Raw genomic sequence first — 27,066 nt, 5'->3', positions numbered from 1 at the left:
CTATGTAGTCTCAGGGTGGCCTCGAACTCATGGTGATTCTCCTACCTCTGCCTCCCGAGTGCTGGGATTAAAGGCGTGCGTCACCACTTTTAAAGATTTTTAAGGACCTCCCATAATCAAAGAAAATCATACCCCCAAGCACTTCCTCTATCGTTGAAAAGCTTTCCTCAAAGAAGTCAGTGGTATCTTTTGAACTCAAAAGGACCTAAATATACTGTCAGCTTTCAAGGACGATGGGAAGGACATGTGCCCTCATGTCAGACATCTTGGACAGTTGGATCAGAGTGTAAGAGCACTTGCTATGCATGTACGAGTCCCCAAGTTCAGATCCCCAAACCCCAGGAAAAGTAAGACGTCGTATCATGCATCTGTAACTCCAGCACACGCCCATTGCAGGTGGAAAAGAGAATCTGCCAAAGCTTGCTGGCCAGCTAGCCTGGCAACACAGACCCTTGCCCAAACAAGAGGGAAGGTGAGGACCAATATTCAAAGTGTTCCTCTGACCTTCACATACTTGCACACACACACACACACACACACACACACACACACACACACACACACGCACACGCACACCTGGGTTCACAGACGGGTCTGTAATTGCTGTGTGACTACAGACAAACCATTTTACCTCTCTGAACCTAAGCTTCCTCACTTTGAAATTAAAAAAAAAAGAACATAATTGGCTTCACAGAACTGTGAAGAGTCAGATGGAATAGAAAACAGCAGTCTGTAAATAGAAAGTCCTATGTCAGTATGAACTATGCTCATTGCCTGCTGAGAGAGGTGGTGTCAAATTTATTGTTCATAGAAAACAGCCTCAGGATGTTGGGGTCTGGTGTATGCCGCCTTTGAAGGTTTGAATTTCGTAATTTCATTTTAATAATCATCGGGTATTGGTATCCCCTATTATAAGCCACTTCAAACCCTTTTGGAAGAAGGAAATGTATCAAAAAGCCTCACTGTATATAGACCCTTTACCTTCTTCAATTCAATTGCTCTTTAAAAAAAATATTTTATTTTTATTTGAGAGAGGGAAAGAGAGAATGAATGGGTGTGCCAGGGCTTCCAGCCACTGCAAGAACTCCAGATGCATGTGCCACCTTGTGTATCTGGCTTATGTAGGTCCTGGGGAATTGAACCAAGGTCTTTTTCAACTTCACAGGCAAGCACCATAACTGCTAAGCCACCTCTCCAGCCCTTTCAGCTGCTTTTTAAAAATATTTTATTTTTAAAAATGCATTTAGAGATAAAGAGATAATGGGCATGCTAGGGCTTTAGCCACTGCAAAAGAGTTCCAGATGCATGTGCCACCTTGTATATCTGGCTTATGTGGATCCTGGGGAATTGAATCTAGGCCCTTTGGCTTTGCAGGCCAGCGCCTTAACCACTAAGCCATCTCCCAGCCCCTCAGTTCCTTTTGTAAGAGACATCTCAGAATTCAGGGCTGGTTTCTCAGGTAAAAGCATGTAGCCCCAACATGTTACCAAATACAGCAAACACTCTGGCCATGAAGAACCCAGCCATGAATCCTCCAGTTTTATGTCACTGGCTCCTTGTGGAAGGCTGCATTTTGTTTTCTTTTTTGGTTGTTGTTTCTTTTTTGTGAATTTTTATTTTTTCCCTAAATTTTGTTTTCTGTAGAATTTTTAGAAGCACGATGTCTTTTTGGAAATTTGCTTTTTTCTACCTACCAGTTTGCCAACCATATGGAGACGCAATCGGCCCATGATGGGTTGAAATGAGCGAGCCAGTGAGGTGAGACACTCAAATTGTCGCTGCATTTTAAACATAGCACACAACGTGTTACACAAACACTATTCCGAAACCTGAGTCATGGGTTTCAGATGGGAGCTGGGTGCATTTATAAATAGCGGGTATGTGTGTGTTGTGTAACAACAGAAAAGCAAGGAAGTTTAGGGAATAAGGTCAAAATCATTGTGCCCAATTTAAATATAATGAAAATCTCAGCCTTATCATTATTTACAACCCTCTTCCCACCCCACCCCCAACTCCAACCCCCAAAAAAGGAGAGAGAGCCAAGTGGAAAATTCTAACAAAGCTGAAGTCCCCACGTTGAACTGAACTGTACAAAGGATGCAGCGGCATCTATTGAAGTGATAATTATGTTGTCTTGCTTCCTGGCTGCCAAGGCCCGCAGTACAGAGCAGCCACTCCACAGGGTTTCTGGGCTCAGAACTGATTTGGGGTTTTTATGCAAAGGTGGCTTTGGCTTGTGCCAGCCGATGGATTGGCATTCAAACACTGTGACAGGATTTGGTATAGCAGCAAAATACATCTTGTGATGGTGAAAAACGGACACACTGAAAAAAAAACATCCATTTTTCCCACTACACATAACTCATTGACAGGACACTGCCCCACACCTGGCTCAGGAAGCCATCACCCAGGCTCTGGGACGTGAGCAGAGCGTGAAAACGACATGGCGACCAGTTCAGGACAAGCCCCACAGCGGCGCACTGAGCCAAGCAAGCGCCTGGCCAAGCTTTGAAGAAGTGTGACAAGAGTCTTAGGTGGCCCGCGGCATCCTCAAGGCTCTCAAACGCCCGTCTCTGTGGACTTGATCATGATCCTGGGTCATTCTGTCCTTCGGCTGGTGCCCTCATTCCCGAAACTCGCAAGGCGCTCTTAGGTGACGTGGGTGTAAGGAACAGCAGCTGCACCTCAGGGAGATTTGGTGTTTCTTCACCGACTTGCCACGGTCCCTGATGCTCAGGAGGGCTCTACGGCCCACGGGGGATGCGAACCACGAAGGCGGCAATAGACAGCAGTAACAGACACCATTGCGAGCTCAGGCCCCTGGCTGTCATGTGACTCCAGTCCTTTCCATTCAATCTCTCCATCCAGGTTTCTCCCCTGTCTCCCTCTGGTCCTTCTCTAGCCACAGCTGCAGTGAAGTTTTCAGCCTCAGCCTTGCTGTCTGTGAGGCCCGAGTTAGGAGCTCACTAAGGTGTAGATCATGCTAAGTGCAAAGAGAAAAGGAAAGAAGGGATCAGCGGGTGTCCTGGGGGATCCACCCTCACTCCTATCACTACAGCCTCAGGTTCTTCCACCTTGCTACATCCCCCGATGCAGAGATAAGATGCAGAGATAAACACGCATTAGGAAGGCATCTCGTGTTTTCGGATGAAAGCTGGGATGATTCGGAGTGCCTCTGGTCACTGCCATCCCTTTTCCTGCCACTACAGGTCATGTCCCTGCGGGGTGAAGGGCGCAGCACTTCCTTTATGACACCAGCTGCTGCCATATGTTTACGCGGTGGCTGCGTCCAGGGCCTCCCAGGTGACGCTGTGTAGCAGGTTCATTCCGGGGCTCAGACACATTGCTAGTCATTAGCTAGGAGCTTGGACACAACTTCTAGGAGGCCTGGGGAGTCCCTTGGGGGTCTCACTATGAAATTCCATGCCCATTTTCACACAACAGCTTTGGCTACCCATGCCCCATGCCCCATGCCCGGCTCCAGAGGCCACTCTGCATGCACGGGCTCCAGCCCCCATGTGACCCAGGCTGAAGCTGTGAGCTCTCTTCTAGCTCTGGGTCTGGGCTTCAGAGTTCCTGCGGTGGGAGTTCAGGGTCTTCCAGGAGACATGAAGGGCCCCTTGAGGTCAAGTTCAATAAAGAATGCAGGTACATTTAACAAAGGCCCAGCCCCGGGAAGGTGCAGGAATGCTGTGTCCAACTGTGTTTTGGAAACAAAGCAATGACTGTGCTGTGAAGGCCAAAGCAAACTGAGGTGGCAGACTAGCCGGCAGCTGGGCAGAACATGGGGAGCAGGCTCAGTACAGAATGGTCATGGCCATCTGAGAGCCCAGGAGCTGGGAATTCCTACACCTTTGGCTCCAGCACCTCAGGCCCCAGATGAGAATGACTCCTTTCCCTCCGTCTCCTGGAATACAGTAGGTTCCAGGGCAGGACCTCAGGAATCTATCTGGGGATAGGCCCACTCGACCTATGACTGCATGACAAGCTGCCGCCACCCACTGAGAAAAAGCGAGGCAGGGTCAACTGCAGAGACAATGCTCCACTCGAAAAGCCTCCGAGGTGTGGTCTCTCCACCCCCATGAAAGCCTTGGCCACAGGTCTCGGATGAGGTGCTGGGCACCTCAGCATCTCCGGTGAGACTCCAAGGACACTGAGCCTCCTGCAAGTTTCAGCAGGAAGTGTCCAGGACCCCATAGAGGGTGAAACTCTGAGGTTAGAGCAACCCTGGATTGCGTGAACAGTGCTGGAGTAACTCTGTGTCCCTCCAAACACACACACACACACACACACACACACACACACACACAGGGAGAGAGCTGAGGTGTTCCAGGGGAGGCTATGCCTCCCAGGCTTCTGTATCTGCCAACCCTGGGAATGGACAGGGGAGGGGAGGGAGGCAGAGCTAGAGTGGTAGGCAGCAGAGTTGTCTGTGGCACTCATACAAAAGTGTAAGTGTCTGGCCCCCAGTAGATCTAAGGCCACTAAAGAGCCTGGAAGTCACCATCAACCTGCTCCATAAGCAGCAATTCCTTGCCACTTCCTGCCTCTCGCTTTGATAAACGCATGTCTAAGGATTGCCTAAGACAGCAGCAGCTTAGAGTTCAGCCCTTGGATCAATCCTGAGATGAACTCCCCGCTGTGACATTGGAAAATGTTTCTACCGTCTCAGACCTAGTTTCCTCATTTTATTTATTTATCTTTGGCTTTTGAAGTAGGGTGTCACTGGAGCTCAGGCTGACCTGGAATTCACTATGTAGTCCCAGAATGGCCTTGAACTCATAGCGATCCTCCTACCTCTGCCTCCCTAGTGCTGAGATTAAAGGTGTGCACCAGCATGCCCAGCCAGGCCAGTTTCCTCATTTTAAATACCTGGATAAGGATAGGATTTATCTTGTAAATTGAGCAATGCACAGAGCTCCTAGCTGTTAACTCTAAGCCTGGCTCATTTTTGAATACTCGTCAATGCAACCACTTCCCAGCCTCTGAACCCAGAGGTGACCATGGAGAGAAGCACCCCCAACCTACCTCTGCCCTTGCAATGGGTGCCATCACCATGCCCCTCTGGAGACAGACTGGGGTGTTTGGGACAGGATAGCAAAGGACAGAGAAGGGGGCTCCAGAGCTGAGCACAAAGGGAGCAGAAGACACTCCCAGAGCAGGCGGTCTCTAGGGTGTCAGACTACAGGACATTCCCAGCTCTCTGCTGAGTTAGGACATTTGAGTGGAGAGGTGAAAAGGCAGACCCTGGTGCGGAGCTGCAGCGTTGGCAGGATTTACTCAATTAGGACAGGGTTGTATAATATTGGGGGAATTGCAGTGTAAGCATTTACTGACCCAATATGCCACTTTCTAAAGTGTGACTATCACTGGGGAAGAGGGGTCACCTAAGAATCTTAGCAAGCATGCTGAAGGGGAGGGGAGAGGAAAAGCTGTGCCTGTGGGTTCACTGGTCCCACCCAGAGGGGCTCAGCTTCAGAGCTCCAAGGCCAGGAAGCCCTGCTGGGAAGACGTCAGTCACCTGTCTCCTAAGAAATGTTGTAGACTGTCTCACTGAGGCCCTCAGGATGTGCAAAGAACTTCTTCACCTGAATCCTTCCCCAGAAGCCCTCGGTCTCGAGCCAGGGTCGAACATTTGAGGTCAGATCCAACTGGCTATGGCCCCCTGTCACAGGCTACCACCCCAAAGATGCCGCCCCAAGACCGCCATGAAATTCCCTTCCAATTGCTGCTGGGGCCACAGCCAGAAGGAGGGACAGAACTCACCAGTACAGGTAGTAGAAGAAGGAGAGGAGATAGAAGGCCAGCTTACACCAGGCCTCCTTCTGACAGTAGCTCAGGGTGTCGGCATTCATGACGACTGGAGGGTCGTAGGCTAGTTCCGAGCTGTCTGCGGGGCAGTGGAAGTACCTGCAGGAAAGGGGACAGAGCATGGAGGGTTCTGAGGATTGAGGCTCCCAGTGGGGTCGGCCAGGCCCTCAGGATGAAGGCCTTCCCTCGAGATCCATGCCTTCTGCCCAATTCTCGTTTGGGCACTGCTCGAATGCTATTTGTTCTTAACCCTCTAGTAGGTGGTGTGTCCCCCACCACTCAGATCCCTGGAATCATGGTGGTTTCGCCCACCTGGTAGTAATGGTTTGATGGTAAGATGTTCCCCACGGGCTCAGGTGTTGGAGCATTTGGTAGCCAGTGGGTGGTGCTCTTTTGGGAAGCTGTGAAAACTTTAGAAGGTAACTTGAGGAAGTGGGTTACTGGGACTTGAGGGTTATAAGCCACTTCCTGCCAGACCTTTCTGCTTTTGGGTCCCTTGCAATGTAACAAGCGACACCAGGCCTTTCCCTCTGAGATGGACTGTCGATCCTCCCTCCTTAAAGCTGATTCTGTCACAGCACTGAGAAAAGTTTTAAAAACCTGGTATCCCTAGAAGGTCCCAAGAGCTTCTTTTTGGTATAGACACACATGTCAAATCTGCTGTTCCTACATTCTGCCTCAAAAATTAGTAATTTGGGATTACTTCCCTCTACTTAGATCCTCATTTAAACTCCTGAATACTCTGGAAAAGATATCATATCCCTTCTTGAATGTAAAGTCCTTTTCAGGTACTTATTTTCTTGCTCATAGGACCCACAGAGCAAAAAGCACATTGGGGGCTGGAGAGCTGGCTCAGCAGTTACGGCGCCTGCCTGCAAAGCCTAAGGACCTGAGTCTGATTCCCCAATACCCACATAAAAGCCAGATGCACTAAGTGGCACATTGCATCCGGAGCTTGTTTGCAGTGGCAGGAATCCCTGGTACAACCATACTCACTCTCTGTGTGTCTGTCTCTCTCCCTTTCCCTCCCTCCCTCTCTCTCTCTCTCTCTAATAAATAATTAAAAAAAAAAAAAGCATATTGGACATCTGCAAGGAAGCCATAGAAGAAAAGAACTGTGACTAGAGGGGCATACTGTCCACTTCAAAGCCCACATTCAGGGCCAGGCATGGTGGTGCACGCCTTTAATCTCAGCATTTGGGAGGCAGAAGTAGGAGGACCGCTGTGAGTTGAGGCCAGTCTGAGGCTACACAGTGAATTCCAGGTCAGCCTGGCTAGGGTGAGACCCTGCCTTGAAAAACCATTAAAAAAAAAAAAAATCCATCCACACATAAACTCCATAGCAACTGACCAAGGCCAGAGGGAAGCAGAATTCACATGACATCTGGGGTCCTTCCTGTCCTGCCACTTACCAGGACATACCCCCCTACATACCCCAAGATCTCAGGGCAGTGAAAGTGGCCCAGTGGATGCTGGTCTTTGGTCTCTGGGAAAGGATACTGGGAAGCAGAATACAGACTTGTGCTCTTGTTAAGCTCTGAGACAGGCAGTGGTTCACGGCCTGGTCCTCCCCCCCCCCCCACAGAAGGGTTCAGGTGTAGAGCTGATCAGCAGACATCCTGCTGGCTTTGAAGACTTTCTAAATAGTGCAGCATTTGCAGAGCCAGCATCTCAGTTCCCTCCTCCTTCCCCTTCAGAGACTTGCGCTGGCATTATCTGTCATGGACACTATGCTGAGAGAACATCACAAGCCAGATTCAATGAGAGCTGCCAACTCATAACCCTCAGGCCATTCATCTATCCTCTTCTCTGGGAGAGGATCTCAAAATCTATTTTCTGACGCCTTGGCTTTGTTCCCAGGTGACCTCATTAACTGGAGGCAGAGGAACAGGGTGACCAAATGACTTGGTGAAAATGACTAGAACTGGGCTGGAGCGATGGCTTAGCGGTTAAGCACTAGCCTGGGAAGTCTAAGGACCCAGGTTCCATTCTCCAGGTCCCACATAAGCCAGATGCATATGGTGGTGCATGTGTCTGGAGTTCATTTGCACCTGGCGTGCCCATTCTCACTCTCTCTCCTTCTCTCTGTCTCTAAAAAAATTAAGAAAATAAATCTTTTTTAAAAAATGACTAGAACTCTTCCACTTGAAGTTCACAAGACTGTCCTTTCCTGTGTCAGTTTCCTGGGCCTCAACTTCTAATCCACAAAATGGGGATGAAGTCACCCACCTTGAAGGGCTGTTCTGATGACAATGTGAGGTGATATGAGCAACCTCAAAAACACAGGCACCCCAAACAGTACCAGCTTCATATTGATTGAAGGAGAATGAAAATGTGAGCAGAAGGGATTCAACTGCAAGTAAAACACGATTACACTGACCTGATGGAAAGCAAGAGAAAAGAGGAAAAGATGGTGTTCCAGGACTGAATATAAAAGGATTTCTCTGTCCTCATTCTGGTTTTCTTGCATTTTCTGAGAACTTTCTAAGTGTGAGGGACTGAGTTAGAGTCTATCAGGGAGCCAAAACATGACACAAGGTCCCTCTGGGCAAGAAGCCGACAGCTGCTCCCCACCTCCACAGGCACTCAGGAGAGAGGCACTGGCTGGCTTTCCTTTGCCTAAGAATGGTACCAACCCAAGATTCCTAAGGCCACTTGCATATTTACCTGTGTGTGTGTGTGTGTGTGTGTGTGTGTGTGTGTGTGTGTGTGTGTGCTTGTATATGGGCACACATGTGTTACAGCCCATGTGGAGAGGTCAGGGGAAAACCTCAGGGTGTTAGTCCTTTCCTTCCACTTTGTTTGAGGCAGGGCCTCTCATGTTGTTTTGCTGCTAAGAAGGCTGGACTAGCCAGCTTTGACATTTTGGGGTTCTCCTGACTGTTTCCCATTAGTATAGAATCACTGGGATTGCACACACATGCACTCTACATGGATGTTGGCAACTGGAGCTCCAGTTGATTGTCCTGCAGAGCAAGCACCTTTAATCAGTCACTGGACCATCCCCCCAGCCCAAGGACAATTTCTTTCTTTCCTTTCTTTTTTTTTAAAAGAGAGGCAGAGAGAGAGAAGAGACAGAAAACTGGTGTGCCAGGACCTCAGCCACCACAATCGAACTCCAGATGCTTGAGCCACCTAGTGGGCACGTGCCACCTTGCGCTTGCCTCACCTTTGTGCATGCGTCTGGCTTATGTGTGATCTGGAGAGTAGAACATGGGTCCTTAGGCTTTGCAGGCAAGTGCCTTAAACACTAACCCATCTCTCCAGCCCCAATTTCTTCTTGTAAAGAAAATTTTTAAATATTTAATTTATTTATTTGAGACACACAGAGAGAGGCAGGTAGACAGAAAGAGAATGGGTGCATCAGGGCCTCTAGCCACTGTAAACAAACTCCAGATGCATGCACCACCATGTGCTTAAGTGAATACTAGGGAATTGAACCTGGGTCCTTAGGCTTCAAAGGCAAACACCTTAACCATCAAGCCATCTCTCCAGCCTGACAGTTTCTTTTGTAGGGAGACCCAGTCCCAGGGCACATATGAGATGGAGGGGGACAGGGACTGAAGTCCTCATAAGTGAGGTGGAACCATGACCCTAGCATACAGAAACTGTGCGACTCTGGGTACCTGTGTTCCTAGGTGCAGTGCAGGAGAAAGACTCTCACCACAGTCAGGTGTCATAGCTCCTGGGTGAGGTAAGATAAGGGGCGTGATTGAGAAGGCGCTCACCTTCCAACACCAGGACTCTTCTTCTTGGCTTCTCTATGTGTTTAAATTTTAGATTGCCTCTCCTTAGTGCTGCATTTTGGATTTGGAATGTCCCCTCTGAGTCTTTCTATTAAAGGATGGTCCCTATCCTGCAACACAATTTGGAAGTGATGGGGCCTTTAAAAGGTGGGGCCTAGTGGGAGGTCTTAGGTCATGGAGTCAGGGCTGTGTGTCCTTGAAGGGGCTTATGGAATGCCTGCCTCTTGTTTTCTCACTGCGGGGACACCATGAAGGAAGCGGCTTCCCCTAACACATACTTCTGCTATGATGTGCTGCCTTACCACCCGCCAAAAAGACCAAAGCCAACTGTCCATGGTCTAAAACTATGAGCCAAGTAAGCAACTCTTTGTAAGCTGATAATCACAGGTATTTTTTTGGTTTGTTTTTTGTTTTTTGGCTTGTTTTTTTGCAGGCATAGAAAACTGACTAACACACTCCATATGGGACTTCTCGAAATAATCAACTTTCCTCCTTCCTGGGCCTCTGATTTCTTCTGTCCTTTGTGCTGGGTCATCATCCTCTAGATACATATGTCAGAGGTTCCCTCCCGCATCTGTACTCTATCATTGAACAATGCCTGTCCCATTAACTTTGCACAGTTCTGTTCTCTTACCATGCCAACTTCCACTACCCAGAGCCATCTCCTCCACCTTTCTTTTCTCTTTACCTGGAGTTTCATCTTTGACCTGGTTAAATCTCATTCTTAGTTTTGTTATCTTTTAATTTTTCATCTTCACCTTTTTTTGGTTTTGCAAGGTAGATTCTCACTCTAGCCCAGGCTGACCTGGAATTCACTATGGAGTCTCAAGGTGGCCTCAAACTCACAGCGATCCTCCTACCTCTGCCTCCCAAGTGCTGGGATTAAAGGTGTGTGCCACCATGCCTGGCCTTATATATAGAGAGAATAGATACGTCAGAGCCTCCAACCACTGCAAGCAAACTCCAGATGCATGTGCCACCTTGTTCAGCTGGCTTACATGGGGTCCTGAGGACTTGAACCTGAGTCCTTAGGCTTTTCTGATGAGTGCTTTAACTGCTAAAGCATCTCTCTAGCCCTGTTTTGTTATTTTTTATTTTTATTTATTTATTTATGAGAGAGAGAGAAAAAAAATGAATGAATGGGTGCACCAGGGCCTCCAGCCACTACAAACAAACTCCAGACCATGCGCCACCATTGCATCTGGCTTAATTGGGTCCTGGGGAATTGAATCTGGGTCCTTAGGCTTTGCAGGCAAGAGCCTTAACCACTAAGCCATCTCTCCAGCCCCTATTTTGTTATTTTGAGGGAGGTCTCACTCTAGCCCAGGCTGACTGGAAACTCACTCTGTAGCACAGGCTGGCCTTGAACTCAGAGCGATTCTCCTACATCAGCCTCCTCAGTGCAGGGATCATCGTTGTAAGCCACCACACCTGACCCTAATTAGATTTCAACTTCAAATTTCTCCTTTGGCCCCATTCTTCACACTTCTTCCAGGATCACCTTCCTGTATGGAAACACCATTTTCCTCCTCCACAGCTTAAGATGGTTTTCTATCCCCACAGAATAAATTCCTTCTGATGTCATCAAACCACATCAGGCCCTCATGCAACACTCTCAGCTACCCCTCAGTTGCACCATGTCTGACCTTCCTCCGAGAATATATAGCCAACCATGCCAAAAGCGTACTGCTCCCAAACATGCCAAGCACTATTTCCCCTTGGGGCCTTTGCACATGCCTGGCCCGAGTGTGCTTTTCCAGAGTTTCCAACACCACTCCTCAACCCAGTCAAGTGTTTCATCCTCCACATGGCTACAGATATTCCTCAGAGATCTGCTAAGAATATGCTTAAACTGGGCGTGGTGGCGCATGCCTTTAACCCAGCACTCAGGAGGCAGAGGTAGGAGGATCGCTGTGAACTCAAGGTCATTTTGAGACTACATAGTGAATTCCAAGTCAGGCCGGGCTAGAGCAAGACCCTACCTCAAACAAAACAAAACAAAACGGGCTGGACAGATGGCTTAGCGGTTTAAGCATCTGCCTACAAAGCCAAAAGACCCAGGTTCAATTCCCCAAGACCCATGTTAGCCAGAAGCACAAGGGGGCGCACGTGTCTGGAGTTCATTTGCAGTGGCTGGAGGTCATGGCGCTCCTATTCTTTCTCTCTGTCTCCCTCTTACTCTGTCAGATAAATGAATAAATAAAAATAAGTATTAAAATCTTTTTTTAATTTTTTATTTTTATTTATTTATTTGAGAGCGACAGGCAGAGAAAGGCAGATAAAGGGGGGGGAGAATGGGCGCAGCAGGGCCTCCAGCCACTGCAAATGAACTCCAGACGCCAGCACCCCCTTGTGCATCTGGCTAACATGGGTCCTGGGGAATCGAGCCTCGAACTGAGGTCCTTTGGCTTCACAGGCAAGTGCTTAACCACTAAGCCGTCTCTCCAGCCCAAGTATTAAAATCTTTAAAAACAAAACAAAACAAACAAACAAAGAAGCCCATGCTTACGATGTGCCTAGAGTGAGGATTCATATACATTTATACATATTTTCACCTTGGAATCCCCCACAATGCTTAGCAGTAGTCTGTTCCACGGAACACAAGCAGCTGAATGGATCAGGACTTCCTGTCTTATTGCCAAAGAAGATTCCACCGTGTGGGTTAGACCACGCTTTGTTTATACCTTCACCAGCTGATGGGCAGTTGGGTTGGTTTTCAATTTCAAAACTTCTCAGTCAACCCAGCAACTGTGGTAAATAGAGCTTCTAACACCGACCTAGAGGATTGGGGTTAGGATTGAAGGAGCCAAGGGGGACCTCTTGCCTGAGTACAGCTCTGGAAGGGGAATCTGAAGATAGGCTTCCTGAAAGAAAGAGGAAAGGAAGGCCCCGAGTGGCTGGTCTGTTTGAAGGAATTGTCAGAAAAGAGGGAGGCTGGGCGGGGCCCAGGCAGACCTACCTCCAGAAGTGATAGAACAGCAGAGGGACGTTCAGCCCCAGGGTGAGCCACTCCTGAGCGCACAGGAACATGATGCAGAAGAGGCTGTGGATGGAGTACTCCGGCAGCACCAGCTGGAGAAGGAGCAGAGGCACGGCGTGGTTAGAGGGAGGAAGTGTGCCTGCCTCTGCAGCAGTCAGAGCCACCCACCTGCCACCCTCCTACGTGCTGCCCAGACGCCTCGCCCCACGAGCTGATGGCCCAAAGCTCCTCCCTGGAGCCCGGTCACTGCCCCAAGGCTGATCGCTTCTGGAAAGCTCTCCGTGTTTATACCCAATCCCAAGTGGATCCAAGTCCTACGCACTTGCTCGCGAGGTCGCTGTCTGGGAAGGAGGGAGAAGGTGGTCCAGAGCCTGAGCTGTCTGGCCAAAGGGTTCGCTGTGACCCTCCAGCATCTTCGCTCTTGTGTGTGTGACTTTCGTGTGCCCTCCTCTGTTAAATATGCATGTTCATTTCCAAGAAAAGGCATTTGGCTTAATGATGGCTGGATCAAGAAGAACCCGAGAGAAATACCAAGAAACACTGAAAAAGAGGGCCAGGTTGCTTCTGGGCAAAGGCAGAGAAACAAGAAGCAGCCCAGAATGGCCAGATGGAGAGCGGTCAGCTGGGAGATGGGCCTACACCCATCCAGCCCTGAAAATGCTCGCGAACATGTCCCCCAGAAACTAAGCTTGAATGGAAGGCATAAATTTGGTCTCTTCCAGGAAGGAAGGCTGTAGTTATGCAAATGCACCATCTTACCCATTCACATAGGGAGGGTACATATGTGTACACAAACACACGCATACATATATGCAGTCTGTGCAGCTTTTTAGACCATCTAAGGGCTCTGGTCTTCCATCACAATCTACCTTTCAAGGGCCATCTCAAACTAGTTTCCGAAGGAAGCGCTGCCCACCCTTTCTTGCACCTCTGAGCCCCCTGGCATGCTTTCTGACTCACTTCAGTAATCCAGTAATCCACAAACCAACACAGCTCATGTCTGTCCATGCCTCATCTCCATTTGAAAGTGCTTTGCACAGCACCTGACACATGGTGGAGACTTAACAAAAGTCTGATAAAATGAGCTGGCCTGGCCAGGCGCAGCATGGTTAGTTGGCATGCAAGCTGCTACTTGTTGACACAGTTCTCAGTGTCTGTGGGTAGGAAACAACTGCTTCGAGTTGACCCACCTGGGTATAGAACATGACGTCAGCCTCTCACTTTAGGCAGATAAGCTGCCTAGTTGACCAATACAGAGGAGAAACACATTTTCACATATCAAAAATAAATGCATGCATTGACACGTATGTAAAAAATACACTTCTTAATGACTAGAGAAATGGCTTAGTAGCTAAGCCACTTGCTGCGAAGCCTAAGGACCCAGGTTTGATTCCCCAGGACCCACGTAAGCCATATGTACAAGGTGGCATGTGTCTGGAATTCATTTGCAGTGGTTGAAGGCCCTAGCATGGCCATTCATTCTCTCTCTCTCTTCCCCCACCTCTCTCTCTCTAATAAATGAATAAAATAAAATTGAAAATGGAAAAAGTTTTACAAAATATACTTCATAACTCAGAGGCATCTTTATTTTCAGTATCTGGTAGAGAATGAACTGCTCAGATGGAAAGCTTGGAATCAGAGTACAGAGTCACTACTCCAGGTGGCAACCAGGAACTGCCTGCCCCTATGAAACTCAAACACATGGTAGGAGAAGCCATGTCCCACTATATCTCCTTATAGCCATTTCTCAGGCTGAGAGAAAGCCCACATTCTCAGAACTGGGTTGCCAGCCCTGCTCCGCCATGTCTCTACATTTTATAACCATCACTTCCAAGCACTTGTGCCAAGTAATTGACATGTTTAGAGACAGCCCCTCTGGGCCCGAGTCATCCATTACAGCTCCACTCCCTTCTCTACCACCAGTGACAAATCTCTGAGTGATGATGTTTCCAAATGCAGATCCCCTATCAATCACATTGATTCCCTCTCTTCGAAACTTGATTTATAGTAGAAGCTGAAACTGGCAGGGAGGATACATCACCATGCCCTGCATGGAGGAAAAGTACTTAATGGAGGTCACCTAGTCCCCAGGGGCCTCCTGCCTTTTATGGGTGAGAGGGGGGAAAAGCTACAAAATAAAATAAAATCCTCTTGCTATTCTGCCTCTGAGTATCTGAAACACTGAGCAAGATCCTCAAAGGAGGATGGGTCCATCTTTGTCACGACTTCTGGAGCCGTAGTCTCCCGTAGTTCTCGTGCTGTTCATCCTGCATTGCTTCTCACACTGATCTGGACAATGTAGGCACCTTTCTTCTTTCAGATCAGATGCCCTCTCCCCCCCTCAGTCATGCCTCCTGCACTGGGCTGCACTGTGGCTTCCAGCATCATCCATTCTCTCCTAATATTTGATCTGTGAAAGCTATGACGTCATGTCCAGGTCCCAGCACCTGGGAAAGGCCCACAGGCTATGAGTAGAAACAATATGACTAGAAGCCTGAAGCATTGCGTGGCCAATGAAACAACACCCCAGAATCCCTTTCTGTTCCCTCTGACAGCAAAGAGCAGTGAGTATGGTAGGCACTCCATCATCCTGACAGCAGAAGCAAGGAGAGAGGCCCCAAGGCAACCCGTGACGGGCTTGGAACATGAGAAAGAAATAAACTTTTATTGTTCTGAGCTACTGAGAGTTGAATGTTGTTTTGTGTTTTTTTAACCATAGCACACTTTGATCCATCTTGTCTGATGTCCCAGAATGAGTGATCAACGATAACAGCAAGGTTGTGCTCCTCCCTCTTCATCTTCCCCTGAGCATCCATCCACAGCTTGAGTAAACAAGCCACTGAGGTATGAATGACATGCTCCCGTCACAAGACACGTTAGGCAGTGGCTGAACAATCATCAGACAGGCATATGCTTGTTCATTCATTTAGTCAACCGGCTGGGATGCTCCCTTCCAGCTCTGAGAGAATCTAACTGCTATAGGAAAGACCCCCTGAATCTACCAGAGAAAATCCAGACAGGCTGATTGAACCCCATGACCTAGTCATCCCTTACTGAAAGGTACTGGCTTTCAAGACAGAGCCGTGGATTGGTACCAACTTCTCTGTCTTTCATCTAACAAGTGGAGACACTACTCTTTATTTGAGAGAAATAGAGCAAAAAGGAAGCAGAGGGGGGGGGGGAGAAAATGGGTGTGCCAAGACCTCTAGCCACTGCAAATGAACTCTAGACACATGCACCACCTTATGCATCTGGCTTTCAGGGTCCTGGGGAATTGAACTTGGGTCCTTTGGCTTTGCAGGCAAGGGCCTTAACCACTATGTTGTCTCTCTAGTCCAAGATTTTTTTTAAGAGCAAATTTATTCTTTATCCAAAACTTAAATTTGTTTTTATTTGTGTCCAAAACATTTGATTTCTGCTTACACTCCTTCTTGTTCATTCACTTACTGCTAGGACACAAGCAAGAAGCAAGGGCTGGGTAACCTTTGTGTTTCATGGAGGAAAGAGCGTAATGTGACAGTTCTGGTCTTCTTTTCACTGTGCTGGTAGAGGGGATCAGTGGGGATGGGAGGAGATGCTTCTTAGCCTCAAAGAAGGAAGATGTGGACAGTAGATGCTTGCAGTTAAAGTGAAGGAATGGTGCATTCTGGGGAGGAAGAAGATTCCTTCAGACTAGGGGAGGGGCAGATGGCGAGAGGTAAACAGCCCATCCATGCACCCCAAGGAGACAGGATTTCTGGAGGGAACAAACAAGGCAGATCCACAGCTGTGGAGGGTCCAGGGATGGTCCCAAGCCGAGTTTCACTGTGAGACGCAGTTTTTCCCACAGCTCTGAGTGTACCCTGTCTACTCAGACAACAAACCAGCTTTCCAGCTATAATCACAGTAGGCTGAAATGATGCGCATTATGTAAATCCCTCCCTGTTATATAAGGACCTACTGTGGCATATTGAGAACAGTAGCTAACTACCCCAAGTTCTGTTTTCCTCATCTATAAAAGGCCGCACTTGCCAGCAAGGGGCGCGGAATGTACTGTGAAAGGACAGTGCTCTTGGAGGTAGACAGGCATCGAGGGGAGGAAGATGCCTCTACACTGATGAGAGTGGTCGTCATACTGTGAACAACAATCTCAGACAAGGGCCATTCCCAGGTAATAACAGTGAAACAGCCAAGAGCCAAATGTGGCTTCCTGGTTCTCATGCCATCTACTCTGTCCTCCTCTGATTGAAGGCAGCTTCTGGCTTCCCCAGGTGAAAAGAGAAGCCCAGAGCTGTTTAGTAGCCTTCTAGCCTGCCTCCCAAACCACAAAATGCCAATCTTGCCTGTGACAACAATAATGCAGTTTCCTGTGTGTCTGCCAGTGCATATGAAGCCCATACAAAACTGACCTGAAAACAGGTCCTTGCGGGATACCCAGAATGAATGTGATTTTCTTACAAATGTGCAGATGAGAGCCTCTGTCTTTGCTCCCCAGTGAACAAACACACACAGCAACACTCAGCCCAGGCGGACTTGCCTCAGAGCCAAGGGGCAGCAGGAAGGAGGGTGCTGTGATCTTGATCCTGAATGTCCTCCAAAGGACTATGTGTTAAAGATGTGGTCCCCAGAGTGGTGAAACCTTTCAGAGGTGGGGCCAGAAGGAGGTCTTTAGGTGATTGGAGGTGTGCCTTTGAAGAGAATTGTGGAGCCCCAGGCCCTCCTGTGACCTCTGTTTTGTCCTGGCTATGAGGTGAGCAGTTATGCACTGTCCCACATCTGCCATGATGTGCTGTCTCACAGGCGCTCCAAAGCAGCAAGGGCAACCAGAAATGGACTAGAACCTCCAAAACTCTGAGCCTAAACCAATCTGTCCTCCCCATAAGGTGATTATTAAAAGTGACAGAAAGCCAGGTGGCGCACGCCTTTAATCTCAGCACTCGGGAGGCAGAGGTAGGAGGATCACCATGAGTTCGAGGCCACCCTGAGACTACATAGTGAATTCCAGGTCAGCCTGAGCTAGAGTGAGACCCTACCTCGAAAAACAAAAAAAGTAAAATAAAATAAAGTGCCAGAAAACCAGCCAGCACAGAGGGTGAACATACAGCATGCCTAGTAAATTGAGATTTCTTAAGATGGAAGAGTAGGAGAAAAGTGTCTCTGAGCACTGACAGAGCCTCAATCTGAAACTGCTCTAAGGAGGCAATTTCTACTTAGCTATACCAAGTAACAATTGCCTTGGAGAAGGTTTTGCTATCCCGGAGGGAGGCCCATGCTCCCTAGCCTTGCCACCTTAGAGACCAACATCGGTACCACAGAGAGCATAAAACATAGGAAAACCAGGCTGGAGAGATGGCTTAGCATTTAAGGCACTTGCCTGCAAAGCCAAAGGATCCAGGTTCGATTCCCCAGGACCCATGTAAGCCAGATGCACAAGGTGGCTCATGCATCTGGAGTTCATTTGCAGTGGCTGGAGGCCCTGGTGCACCCATTCTCCCTCTCTCTCCCTTCTCTCTATCTATCTGCCTCTTTCTCTCTCTCAAATAAATAAATAAAAATAAAAGTAGAAAAATCGTAGGCCCTAGGACATGCCTATTTGAGGACACTAATATGTTTTAAAATTAAAAATTTTTTACCTCCTGGAATTTGCACCAAGTTTTATCAAACATTTTAAAACTATAAGCAATTTAGCACAGGACTACAGCCAAAAGTTATAATGACAAATGCCCATTTTGTGTACATCAGAAACTAGATGTGGCTCAGAGCCACTGCAAGGAGCTCTCCCAAATGCCTGGATCATACATTGCTCTGACCTTGACCACCCATGGTCAGAACCAGACCTCATGGCTAACCTATGCCGATGGGACCAATCTTCAACGAAAGCCAACATATCACTGCCCGCTCTGCCCTGGGCCTCCTCCTGTGCACAAGAAACATGAGGGGAAATAGGATGCAGCAGGCAAGGAAAGGGGGTGCCTGCCTGAGTGTCCAGCATCGAAATGGTTCTTTCTTGTCTTCCAGTCCCAGGGGCCCCAGCAGTCCTCAAGGGCACAGAGGTCGTAGGTACTGTCTCTAGCTCCCAAGGGTCCCCTCTCTTGTGAACTCTCCTGGCTCTGCTCCTGCCCTGCCCAGGGCCCCGGGTGGAGCCTGACCCTTCCCGTGTTCACTGCTTCTTGGATCCTGGCTTCCGGCCCAAGCGGCCCCAATGAACTTGTATGCCCCCAGCCCTACCGCCACTTCCTGTGGGGCCCCCGCCTGCTGTGTCAAGGAAGTTCTCCCACTTTGACATAAGAGGAAGAAGAGTCCTTCCACCTGAACTCTTTGGGTGGGGACAGCTTTGATGCGAGAGGAGTGGGGTGGGGGGAGAAGGCAACCAGGGGATCGGGTGACAGAAAAACTGTGGCTCAGTACCCGGCGGCCCTGACCCTCCACTGGCCTGCTTCTTTGGGCTTCAACAGCACGCAGCCGTGGTTCCTGGACTTTATGTGCCTCCCGATCATCAGGGGGTTTTGCTAACATTGGGACTGCTGGACTGTATGCACCCCACTACCCTGCCCAAAGCTTCAGATTCAGCCGACCTGGGTGGGGCCTGTGTGTGTGTGTGTGTGTGTGTGTGTGTGTGTGTGTGTGTGTGTGTGTGTGTACAAATTCCCGTGAGGACAGTGCCCTCCACGTGTTCTCCGTGGACCAGCATCACTTGGAAGCTCATTAGAAACGCAGGATGTGGCACCCACCCCAGCACTGCTCTACTGGAATCCGCGCTGGAGCGAGATTCCCGGGTGACGGACAAGCACATTCAGGCCTGAGCAGCACTGCTGGCGCTGATTCTCAAAACAGGGTCCGAGCCGGGCGTGGTGGCGCACGCCTTTTCATGCCAACACTCAGGACACAGAGGCAGGAGGATCACTGTCATTTTGAGGACAGCCTGAGACTATATAGTGGATGCCAGGTCAGCCTGGGCTAGAGCGAGACCCTACCTTAAAAATAAATAGGGTCTGCTAGCCATGGCCTCGGAATCGCCTGGGCGCTTGTTGGAAGTGGAGATCCAGGGGTTGCACGCCAGCCACCACGACAGAGTCTCTGAGCGGAATCAGTATTTTCAGAAGCATCCCAGGGGATTTTCTTAAAATATTGAGGCCCAGATTACAAACCAAAGGTTTGAGGGCCCACAGAGCAGGCACCTCCTTTCAGAAAACCAAAGGTCTAAGGCCTTGCCCTTGGCCCTCCAGTGGGAGGAGGAGTGCCTTAACAGGGTTAAGCATCCTGAGTCCTCACACCATTGCTTGATGGAGTGAGCTCTGGTGGGGAGCATGGGCAGTCAATGACAAGGGAATTTGGCACTCAGAACCACTATGAAGGAGGACACCAGGTAGCTCCCTGAGGCCCCAGGCTAATGGCCTCTCTTCTTAGAGGATGGGCTCTGGCATCTGCCAGAGTGGAGATAAACTTGCCTCCAGAGGTCTCCCTCTGGTTTCTGCCTTCCTGTCTATTGCAGTCAGGTTCACATTGCTGGCAGAAATCCCCCAACCAAGAGCAGCTTCTGAGAAAAAGAGATTTATTTTGGTTTACAGGCTCAAGGGGAATCTCCACGATGGCAGGGGAAAATGATGGCATGAGCAGAGGGTGGACATCACCCCCTGGCCAACATCAGGTAGACAACAGGAACAGGGGAATGTGCCAAACATTGGCTAGGGAACACTGGCTATAATACCACAAGCCTGCCCCCAACAATACTCTGCCTCCAGGAGGCGTTAATTCCCAAATCTCTATCAGCTGGGGACCTAGCATTCAGAACACCTAAGTTTATGGGGGACACCTGAATCAAACCACCACGCTGTCCTCTTGTGCAAGCCGCCTCCCCCTCATTCTCTCAAGCACCTTCCACCAGTCTTAAGACTTCCTTGTGTCCCACTGGACATTTCTAGATGAGACAGGTGACTGACTAGTTCTATTCAGGACCAAAACTTTGGGCCATGGCCTTGCCTCGCCCCCTCCTTCCAGCCTGCTATGTATAATTGTTTTCATGCGGCATCAAGACAACACTTGAATTTCAAAAGTCTGCCGGGTTCTTCACCCACTTGCTGAGTGACTAGACTACCTAAGTGCCCACTCAACAAGGACAGGAAATTCAAAGCACTCTTGCAAATAAAGGGACAAAATTCTCTTACAACTTGCTGGCAATTCATAGGCATCTGATGTTAGTGCTTAAAGCTAGCTACCCACTCTTTTTTTTTTTCTTTTTTCCTTTCTAAACCAAGGGCAGTAGGAGACAGAATCGTGTCCAGAATAGAGGGCGTCACTAGGCATGGTTTTGGCTGAGAGGAAAAACCGAAATCAAAGGGAATGTTCTAGAACATACAGGGCTAAAGGTTTACTAGTCTCGTTTTAGAGTGGTAGAGCCCCACATCTGCACTCATTCAGCAAATGTTCATGACAAGTGCCCGCTGGGAAGTGACTTCACAGCACTCCAGTGAAGGGAGTGCGCTGTGAATAAAGACTGTTGTCTGCAAACAACCAAAGTGAAAAACCAAGGGCAAACGGGCCACTCAGAATCAGCATGGTGCTCTGGAAAAGAAAGAGCAACAATTCTCATTGTGACTGGGGAAAGGGAGGTGGATCCTTGGAGGAGACACCTCTGGGTCAAGGATTCTAGGATGGGTGTTTTTTTGTTTGTTTGTTTTTTTGTTTTTGTTTTTGTTTTTTGTGGAGGTAAAGGCTGTTCTGGGAGGTTGCATACCACTGAGATGTGAGAGATGGGCACTTGTTACTTCGTGTTTTTGGAGGAAACTGTTCTATCTTGCAGGCTGTGGCCCACAAATCCTCCACAGAAGAGACTAGAAACCCCTCAGGTGGCCTCTTTTCAAACTCAGGAGATATTCAAGGAGCCATTATAACAACTTCACCTGACCAGGGAACACCTCGGTGACAGGACAGAGCCAAGGGCCCAAACAGGTCCTTGGTTACAGAACATGTTGGATGACATAAGTCTTGACCTTGGATTCACTTGCCTACAGCTTGTAAGTGAGCTGAGACGCAGCTGGGACCCCCCCTCTCCGACTCCCTTCACCCTCACTGCCATCCAAGGAGGAAACCCATCTTGGGAAAAGAGGCAGCTGAACTCCGAAGCCACATCTTCCTAACCCGCTGCCTCCTGGAAAGTTCTCCAAATGAGGCCTTTTTGGCAAGGACGGCCAGCTCCCTGTTCCAAACGTGTTCCTCAACGGAGCCAGCTTATATCAACCTGGGTCTTGAGCAGCCATTAACTTCCAGGAATGAAAAACCCTTTCCAGGATAAAAACAGGCAATTACTGCACCTAACAGCTATTAAAGGGCGCTAATTATGTGTCACATTCAGCAGGTTGGAAAATTTTTGCTCAAAACAAACAAAACAGGGTGAATTGGATGAAACACTGAGAAATGACCTGTGGGGAAAGAAAGAAAACTGCCAAAAATCATTTAATGTCTTGGTTATTTGTTGATTTATATGTTTATTGCAGTGTTTTGAATCAGCCCAAGGCCTTAGACATGCTAGGTAAATGCTTTCCCACTGAGCAGCCGACATCTCCAGTTCTTAGGTTGGATTTTTGTTTTGGTTTGGTTTTCTTTCTTTCTTTTTTCTGATATATGTATTTGTGTTTTGTTTTGAGACAGGGCCTCACCCGGTAGCCCAGAATGACCTTGAACTTGCAGTGTGTGTAGCCTAAACTAGCCTCAAACTCCCAAAACTTCTGTCTCTACTTCCAAATAGTGGGGTTGTAGGTATGTCCTGCTATGTCCAGTGCAATGAATATTTATTGAGTGCTCACTGGTGCTTGTCCAGGGAAGCGGGCAGTTTGCTGGGTATCCTGACCCCCAGACCTAAAAACAAGGCAGATGAACATAACCTTCTCCAGTGGCCCATGCAGAACAGGTGACCTGCACCTGACCATATGGCTAGTGCTTGTCCAAAGTCTGGCTATGTTCATATTAACTGTAGTGTCCCCAGCTTTTCAGGAATTTGACTCAGCAAATAAACATTCTGAGGAAAAAGATAAAATAGTATTCTAAGTTTTACTTCCTGAATGAACTTGAGGAGCAGTGTCTTAGTGAAAATGGAAATAATGGCAGTGTCTACTTCATAGCAGAATAATGAGTATTAAATGAGTTAATATGTGTGAAGCTCTTAAAATAGTATCGGTTCACAGTAACACTCTGTGAATGACGCCCACTATCAGTAAAAATAGGCATTTGGGCTGCATGATCTCTGAGGCCTTTTTGGCTCAAATATTCCAGAGAGTTTATAAGGAGTAGCAATTAAATTGAAAGTTAAACCAATATATCTTCCCTCTCCATTCTACTTCCAAGCCTTAAAAGTGGTTTAAACCCTTTTCTTCCACTACTTCTGTGCCCCACGGAATGGCACATATTCAAGGGAATCTCCTGGTTACGACAGTTTGTCCCCTTGAACTCAAGCCAGAGCTCAGTCCTGACTCTTGTCAATGGTGTTTGGAGACTGGAAACTTAATCAACTCTACTTCTTAAAGCCGGAGCCTTTGGAAATAATAACATTAGGTCACTAAGGCGGATGGAATCCCATGACTGAATCTGGGTGGCTTCTTAAGGACAGGCAATGAGGTATACACTCACTGCCACCATGACCTGGTACAAGGAGGCTCGCCAGAACTTGCCCCATGCTATGTGGGATGCATAGAGCGTGCCAATGATGCTCCTGTAATTCATCCATGAGTTTCGCCTCCAGAACCGTGAGCCAAAATGAACTTCTTTTCTTTATAAAGGAGCCTGACTCAAACTTATTTGTTAAAGTGAGAGCAAATGGGATAATAGAATTCCTCACCACAAAGTTCCTGGGTCATTTCTGAACACATGTGTTTCCCTGCATGTTAGCTGGTCTATATGTCTTCATGTCTCTCTCCCTCTCTCTCTCTCTCTCTCTCTCTCTCCCTCCCTATCCCCTCTCTCCATAAAACTGTCGTATCTCCCAGGGGCTTGCTCCATGTTTACATGCTCAACAGCTCATGCTGAATGCTTGAGAGAAGCCATCTGAAGCTTCAGCAGGCACGGGGGTGTCAGGATGGCCTGCACAAGCACCAGAGCATGCTCCAGGCCAAGCTAGGCTGGCCTGATGGCTGAACAGCTGAACTCTGAGACATGTTGCAGGCTGCATTTGCCCTTCGAGAAACAGGGTGTCAAAAGCAACAGCCTAGGGCTGGAGAGAGGGCTTAGTGATTAAGCGCTTGCCTGGAACGCCCAATCTCTCTCTCTTTCTGACTCTCAAATAAATAAACACAAAAATTTTTTTTTAAAAAAGAAGCAACAGCCCAGGGCTGGAGGGATTGCTTAGTGGTTACAGCACTTGTCTGCACAGCCTAAGGACCCGTGTTTGATTACCCAGTACCCATGTAAGCCAGACACACAAGGTGGCACATGCATCTGGATTTCTTTTGCAGTGGCTAAGGGCTCTTGAGTGCTCTTTCTCTCTCTCTCTTCTCCCCCCAATTTCTTTCTCTCAAGATAAAATAACAATAAGCCAGGCATGGTGTTGCATACCTTTAATCCCAGCACTTGGGAGACAGAAGTAGAAGGATAGCCTTGAGTTCAAGGCTACCCTGAGACTATTCCAGATCAGCTTGGGCTAGAGCAAGACCCTACCTCAAAAAAACCAAAAAAAGAAAATATTGTTTAAAAAGCAATAGCCTAAATTGGAGTTTGGGAAATGGGAGGCAGGAATGTAGACTGGCAGGCAGCCATGGCCAAAGGACTCCACTGCAGGCACAAAGAAATATTGTGGACCATGTGTGTATCTTCAGAATCACGAGTCTGCACAAGCACCAGGGCATGCTCCAGGCCTTGCTAGGCTGGCCTGATGGCTGAACGGCTGAACTCTGAGACATGCTGCAGGCTGCACTTGCTCTTCGAGAAACAGGGTGTCAAAAGCAACAGCCTAGGGCTGGAGAGATGGCTTCAGAAAACCTCCAAGGGTTTAGTAAGAAACCTTGTGACCTCAAATTTCATATTAGATTCCCAGGTGAGGAATGAACTGCCACAGTGCTATAGAGTACCACCTCTCCCTCATCCTCCTCACCCAGCCACCCAGCTCTATCAACTCTCAATGGAAACACCACAGTTTGTTCCCAACTTGTCACCTCCACTTCTATTTGACTCCTAGTCTATTTTTTACCCAGGAGCTAAAGTTTTTGTTTTTGGTTTTGGTTTTGTTTTTTTGAGGTAGCATTTCACTCTAGCTCAGGCTGACCTGGAATTCACTATGTAGTCTCAGGGTGGCCTTGAACTCATGGCGATCGTCCTACCTCTCCCTCCCAAATGCTGGGATTAAAGGCATGCACCACCACACCTGGCTAAAGTGATCTGTTTGATATATAAATTAGCTCATGTGACTTCTCTTCTTAGCCCTCCAATGCCTTCCCATAATTCCTAGAATAAGATCCAAAGTCTTTATAATGACCTGAAAGGCTCTACATGGTCTGGTTTCTTGAACCACTGGGACCTCGCTCCTCCCTCCCTTGCAGCCAGCCTCATCTGTTGTTCCTCAAGCCCAATACATCTGTTTGTTCCCACCTCGGGGCTATCATCTCAGAAGCGCCAGTCACCTCAGCACTCTAAAGCACTCACGTCCTCCTCCTGAGATGAGCCCTCCTGTCCATCCCACATCACCTCTGTCCCTGTTGCATTAATGTTCTCATAGCACATCACACCAGGATCTGAACACATGGCCAGCATGAACTTGCATGCTTGGTTACTGCCACTCTGGCATGCCCATAAAGACAGGTTTTCTGGTTCACAACTTTATTTCCAGTGGCTCAACTGTGACTGGTACACAAAGTAATTTTTGGAAGTGTTTACTGGGTAATTAAATGGGCCACTGGGGCATTTCCACACAAAAATAGTTCTCATTACCTAGCATATATCTAAGTTTTAAAAGCCCTGACCAGCCAGTTCAGTAGACTTAAAAATGAGGTTGAGAGCTGGCTGGATGGCTTAGCGGTTAAGGAACATGCCTAAGGACCCAGGTTCCACTCCCCAGAACCCACATAAGACAGACACATAAAGTGATGTCTGGAGTTCAACTACAGTGGCTAGAGGCCCTGGCATGCCAATTCTCTCTCGTGCACATGAAAAAAAAAAAAAGTGAAGCTGACTCAACACTAAGTTAGCAAAGTTAACTTAGTAGGTCTGGCCCCACTTTAGTGTCTGTCCCATATCCACAAACTCTTGTGGTCTAAGCCTGGCTGGTCTTTTACTGGTGCGTGCCACTGGGCAAGGAATGATCCAAGCAAAGTCAATCAAATTCGGCTCAATTCCATGCTAGGAACATGCAGCACTGGTTCAATATAGTAGGAGCCCAGCAGTGAACTTAATCCAAGAAAGACCTTACCACAGATCAGGGGAGATCAGCTGAATGACTGGTGATACATAATCCAAGATGGACTATGAGACAGAGTAAAACAGAAGTATAAGCACAGAAGCTTCAGAGAAGGTAAATTTGCCAATGCTAATCTTTGCAAGGATAGACACTGTGAAGAAATAAATGCCAGTCCCCCGACCCACCCACCCACTGCAACTCAGACACTGAGATCCTGACCACCAGTGTGACGTATTGTTTAGGAAGTGAGTAGATTTGTAAGAGCAGAGCTCTCCCGAATGGAACTGGTACCTGAAAAGCCTCCCACCAAGCACAGGGTAGACACAGCCACTCCAAAAGAACCATACGAGGACCTGTGTTGAAGGGTCACCAAGTGTTGCAAGAATGAAATCCTGGGCTGGAGAGATGGCTTAGCGGTTAAGCGCTTGCCTGCGAAGCCTACGGACCCCGGTTCAAGGCTCGGTTCCCCAGGTCCCACGTTAGCCAGATGCACAAGGGGGCGCATGCGTCTGGAGTTCGTTTGCAGAGGCTGGAAGCCCTGGCGCGCCCATTCTCTATCTCTCCCTCTATCTGTCTTTCTCTCTGTGTCTGTCGCTCTCAAATAAATAAATAAATAAATAAATAAAAATAAAAATAAAAAAAGAATGAAATCCTTCCTTCCTTTGCTCTCTCCATTTCTCATCTTTCTCACCAGGACAACCACAGACAGGAGAGAGGCAGGAGAGGGTGGGAGGGCAGATCCTTTGGAATACTATACTTGACCCCAAAGCTTGCTTCAAGGGCCCCCAGTTTTCTTCTGGGCCCTCAGAATTCCCTTTCTAAGTCTGTAAGAGGCTCTCCAAACTACATGACTACTTATATTGTCCCCACTGTGCCCCAAACCTCCTTCCCTAAGAGACCTTAGAATCTCCTTCCTAAGTCTTTAGATCTGTAGCTAACTCAAAGCCCAAGAGTCCTCACACTGCCCCTCCTCCCCTGCTCTCTCATCCTGAGAGTACTCACACTGCCCCTCCTCCCCTGGTCTCTCCCCTTGAGAATCTTCACACTGCTGCTCCCCTGGTCTCTCTCACCCTGAGAGTCTTCACACTGCCCCTCCTCCCCTGCTCTCTCATTCTGAGAGTACTCACACTGCCCCTCCTCCCCTAGTCTCCCCTTGAGAGTCCTCACACTTC

The 27,066-nt window shown here is 48.3% G+C and overlaps 1 protein-coding gene across 2 annotated transcripts in view; it reads right to left on the bottom strand.

Annotated features, from left to right (window-relative positions):
• Positions 1 to 1,757: 1,757 nt before the first annotated feature.
• Positions 1,758 to 27,066, bottom strand: part of Cnih3 (cornichon family AMPA receptor auxiliary protein 3) — a 130,556-nt gene continuing 105,247 nt past the window's right edge. For both annotated transcript variants that reach the window (XM_045142456.1, XM_004653250.2), the window contains 3 exons: positions 12,517 to 12,629; positions 5,767 to 5,910; positions 1,758 to 2,983 (listed from right to left, as the gene is read on the bottom strand). In XM_045142456.1, coding sequence (XP_044998391.1) covers positions 2,956 to 2,983; positions 5,767 to 5,910; positions 12,517 to 12,629 — 285 coding nt within the window. In that variant the 3' untranslated portion in view covers positions 1,758 to 2,955. The remainder of the gene's footprint in view (positions 2,984 to 5,766; positions 5,911 to 12,516; positions 12,630 to 27,066) is intronic.

Source organism: Jaculus jaculus, chromosome 1 (assembly GCF_020740685.1).
Source record: "Jaculus jaculus isolate mJacJac1 chromosome 1, mJacJac1.mat.Y.cur, whole genome shotgun sequence".
Lineage (NCBI taxonomy): Eukaryota > Metazoa > Chordata > Mammalia > Rodentia > Dipodidae > Jaculus > Jaculus jaculus.
Note: the sequence above shows the minus strand (reverse complement) of the source record. Positions and strands in the feature narration are given on the sequence as shown.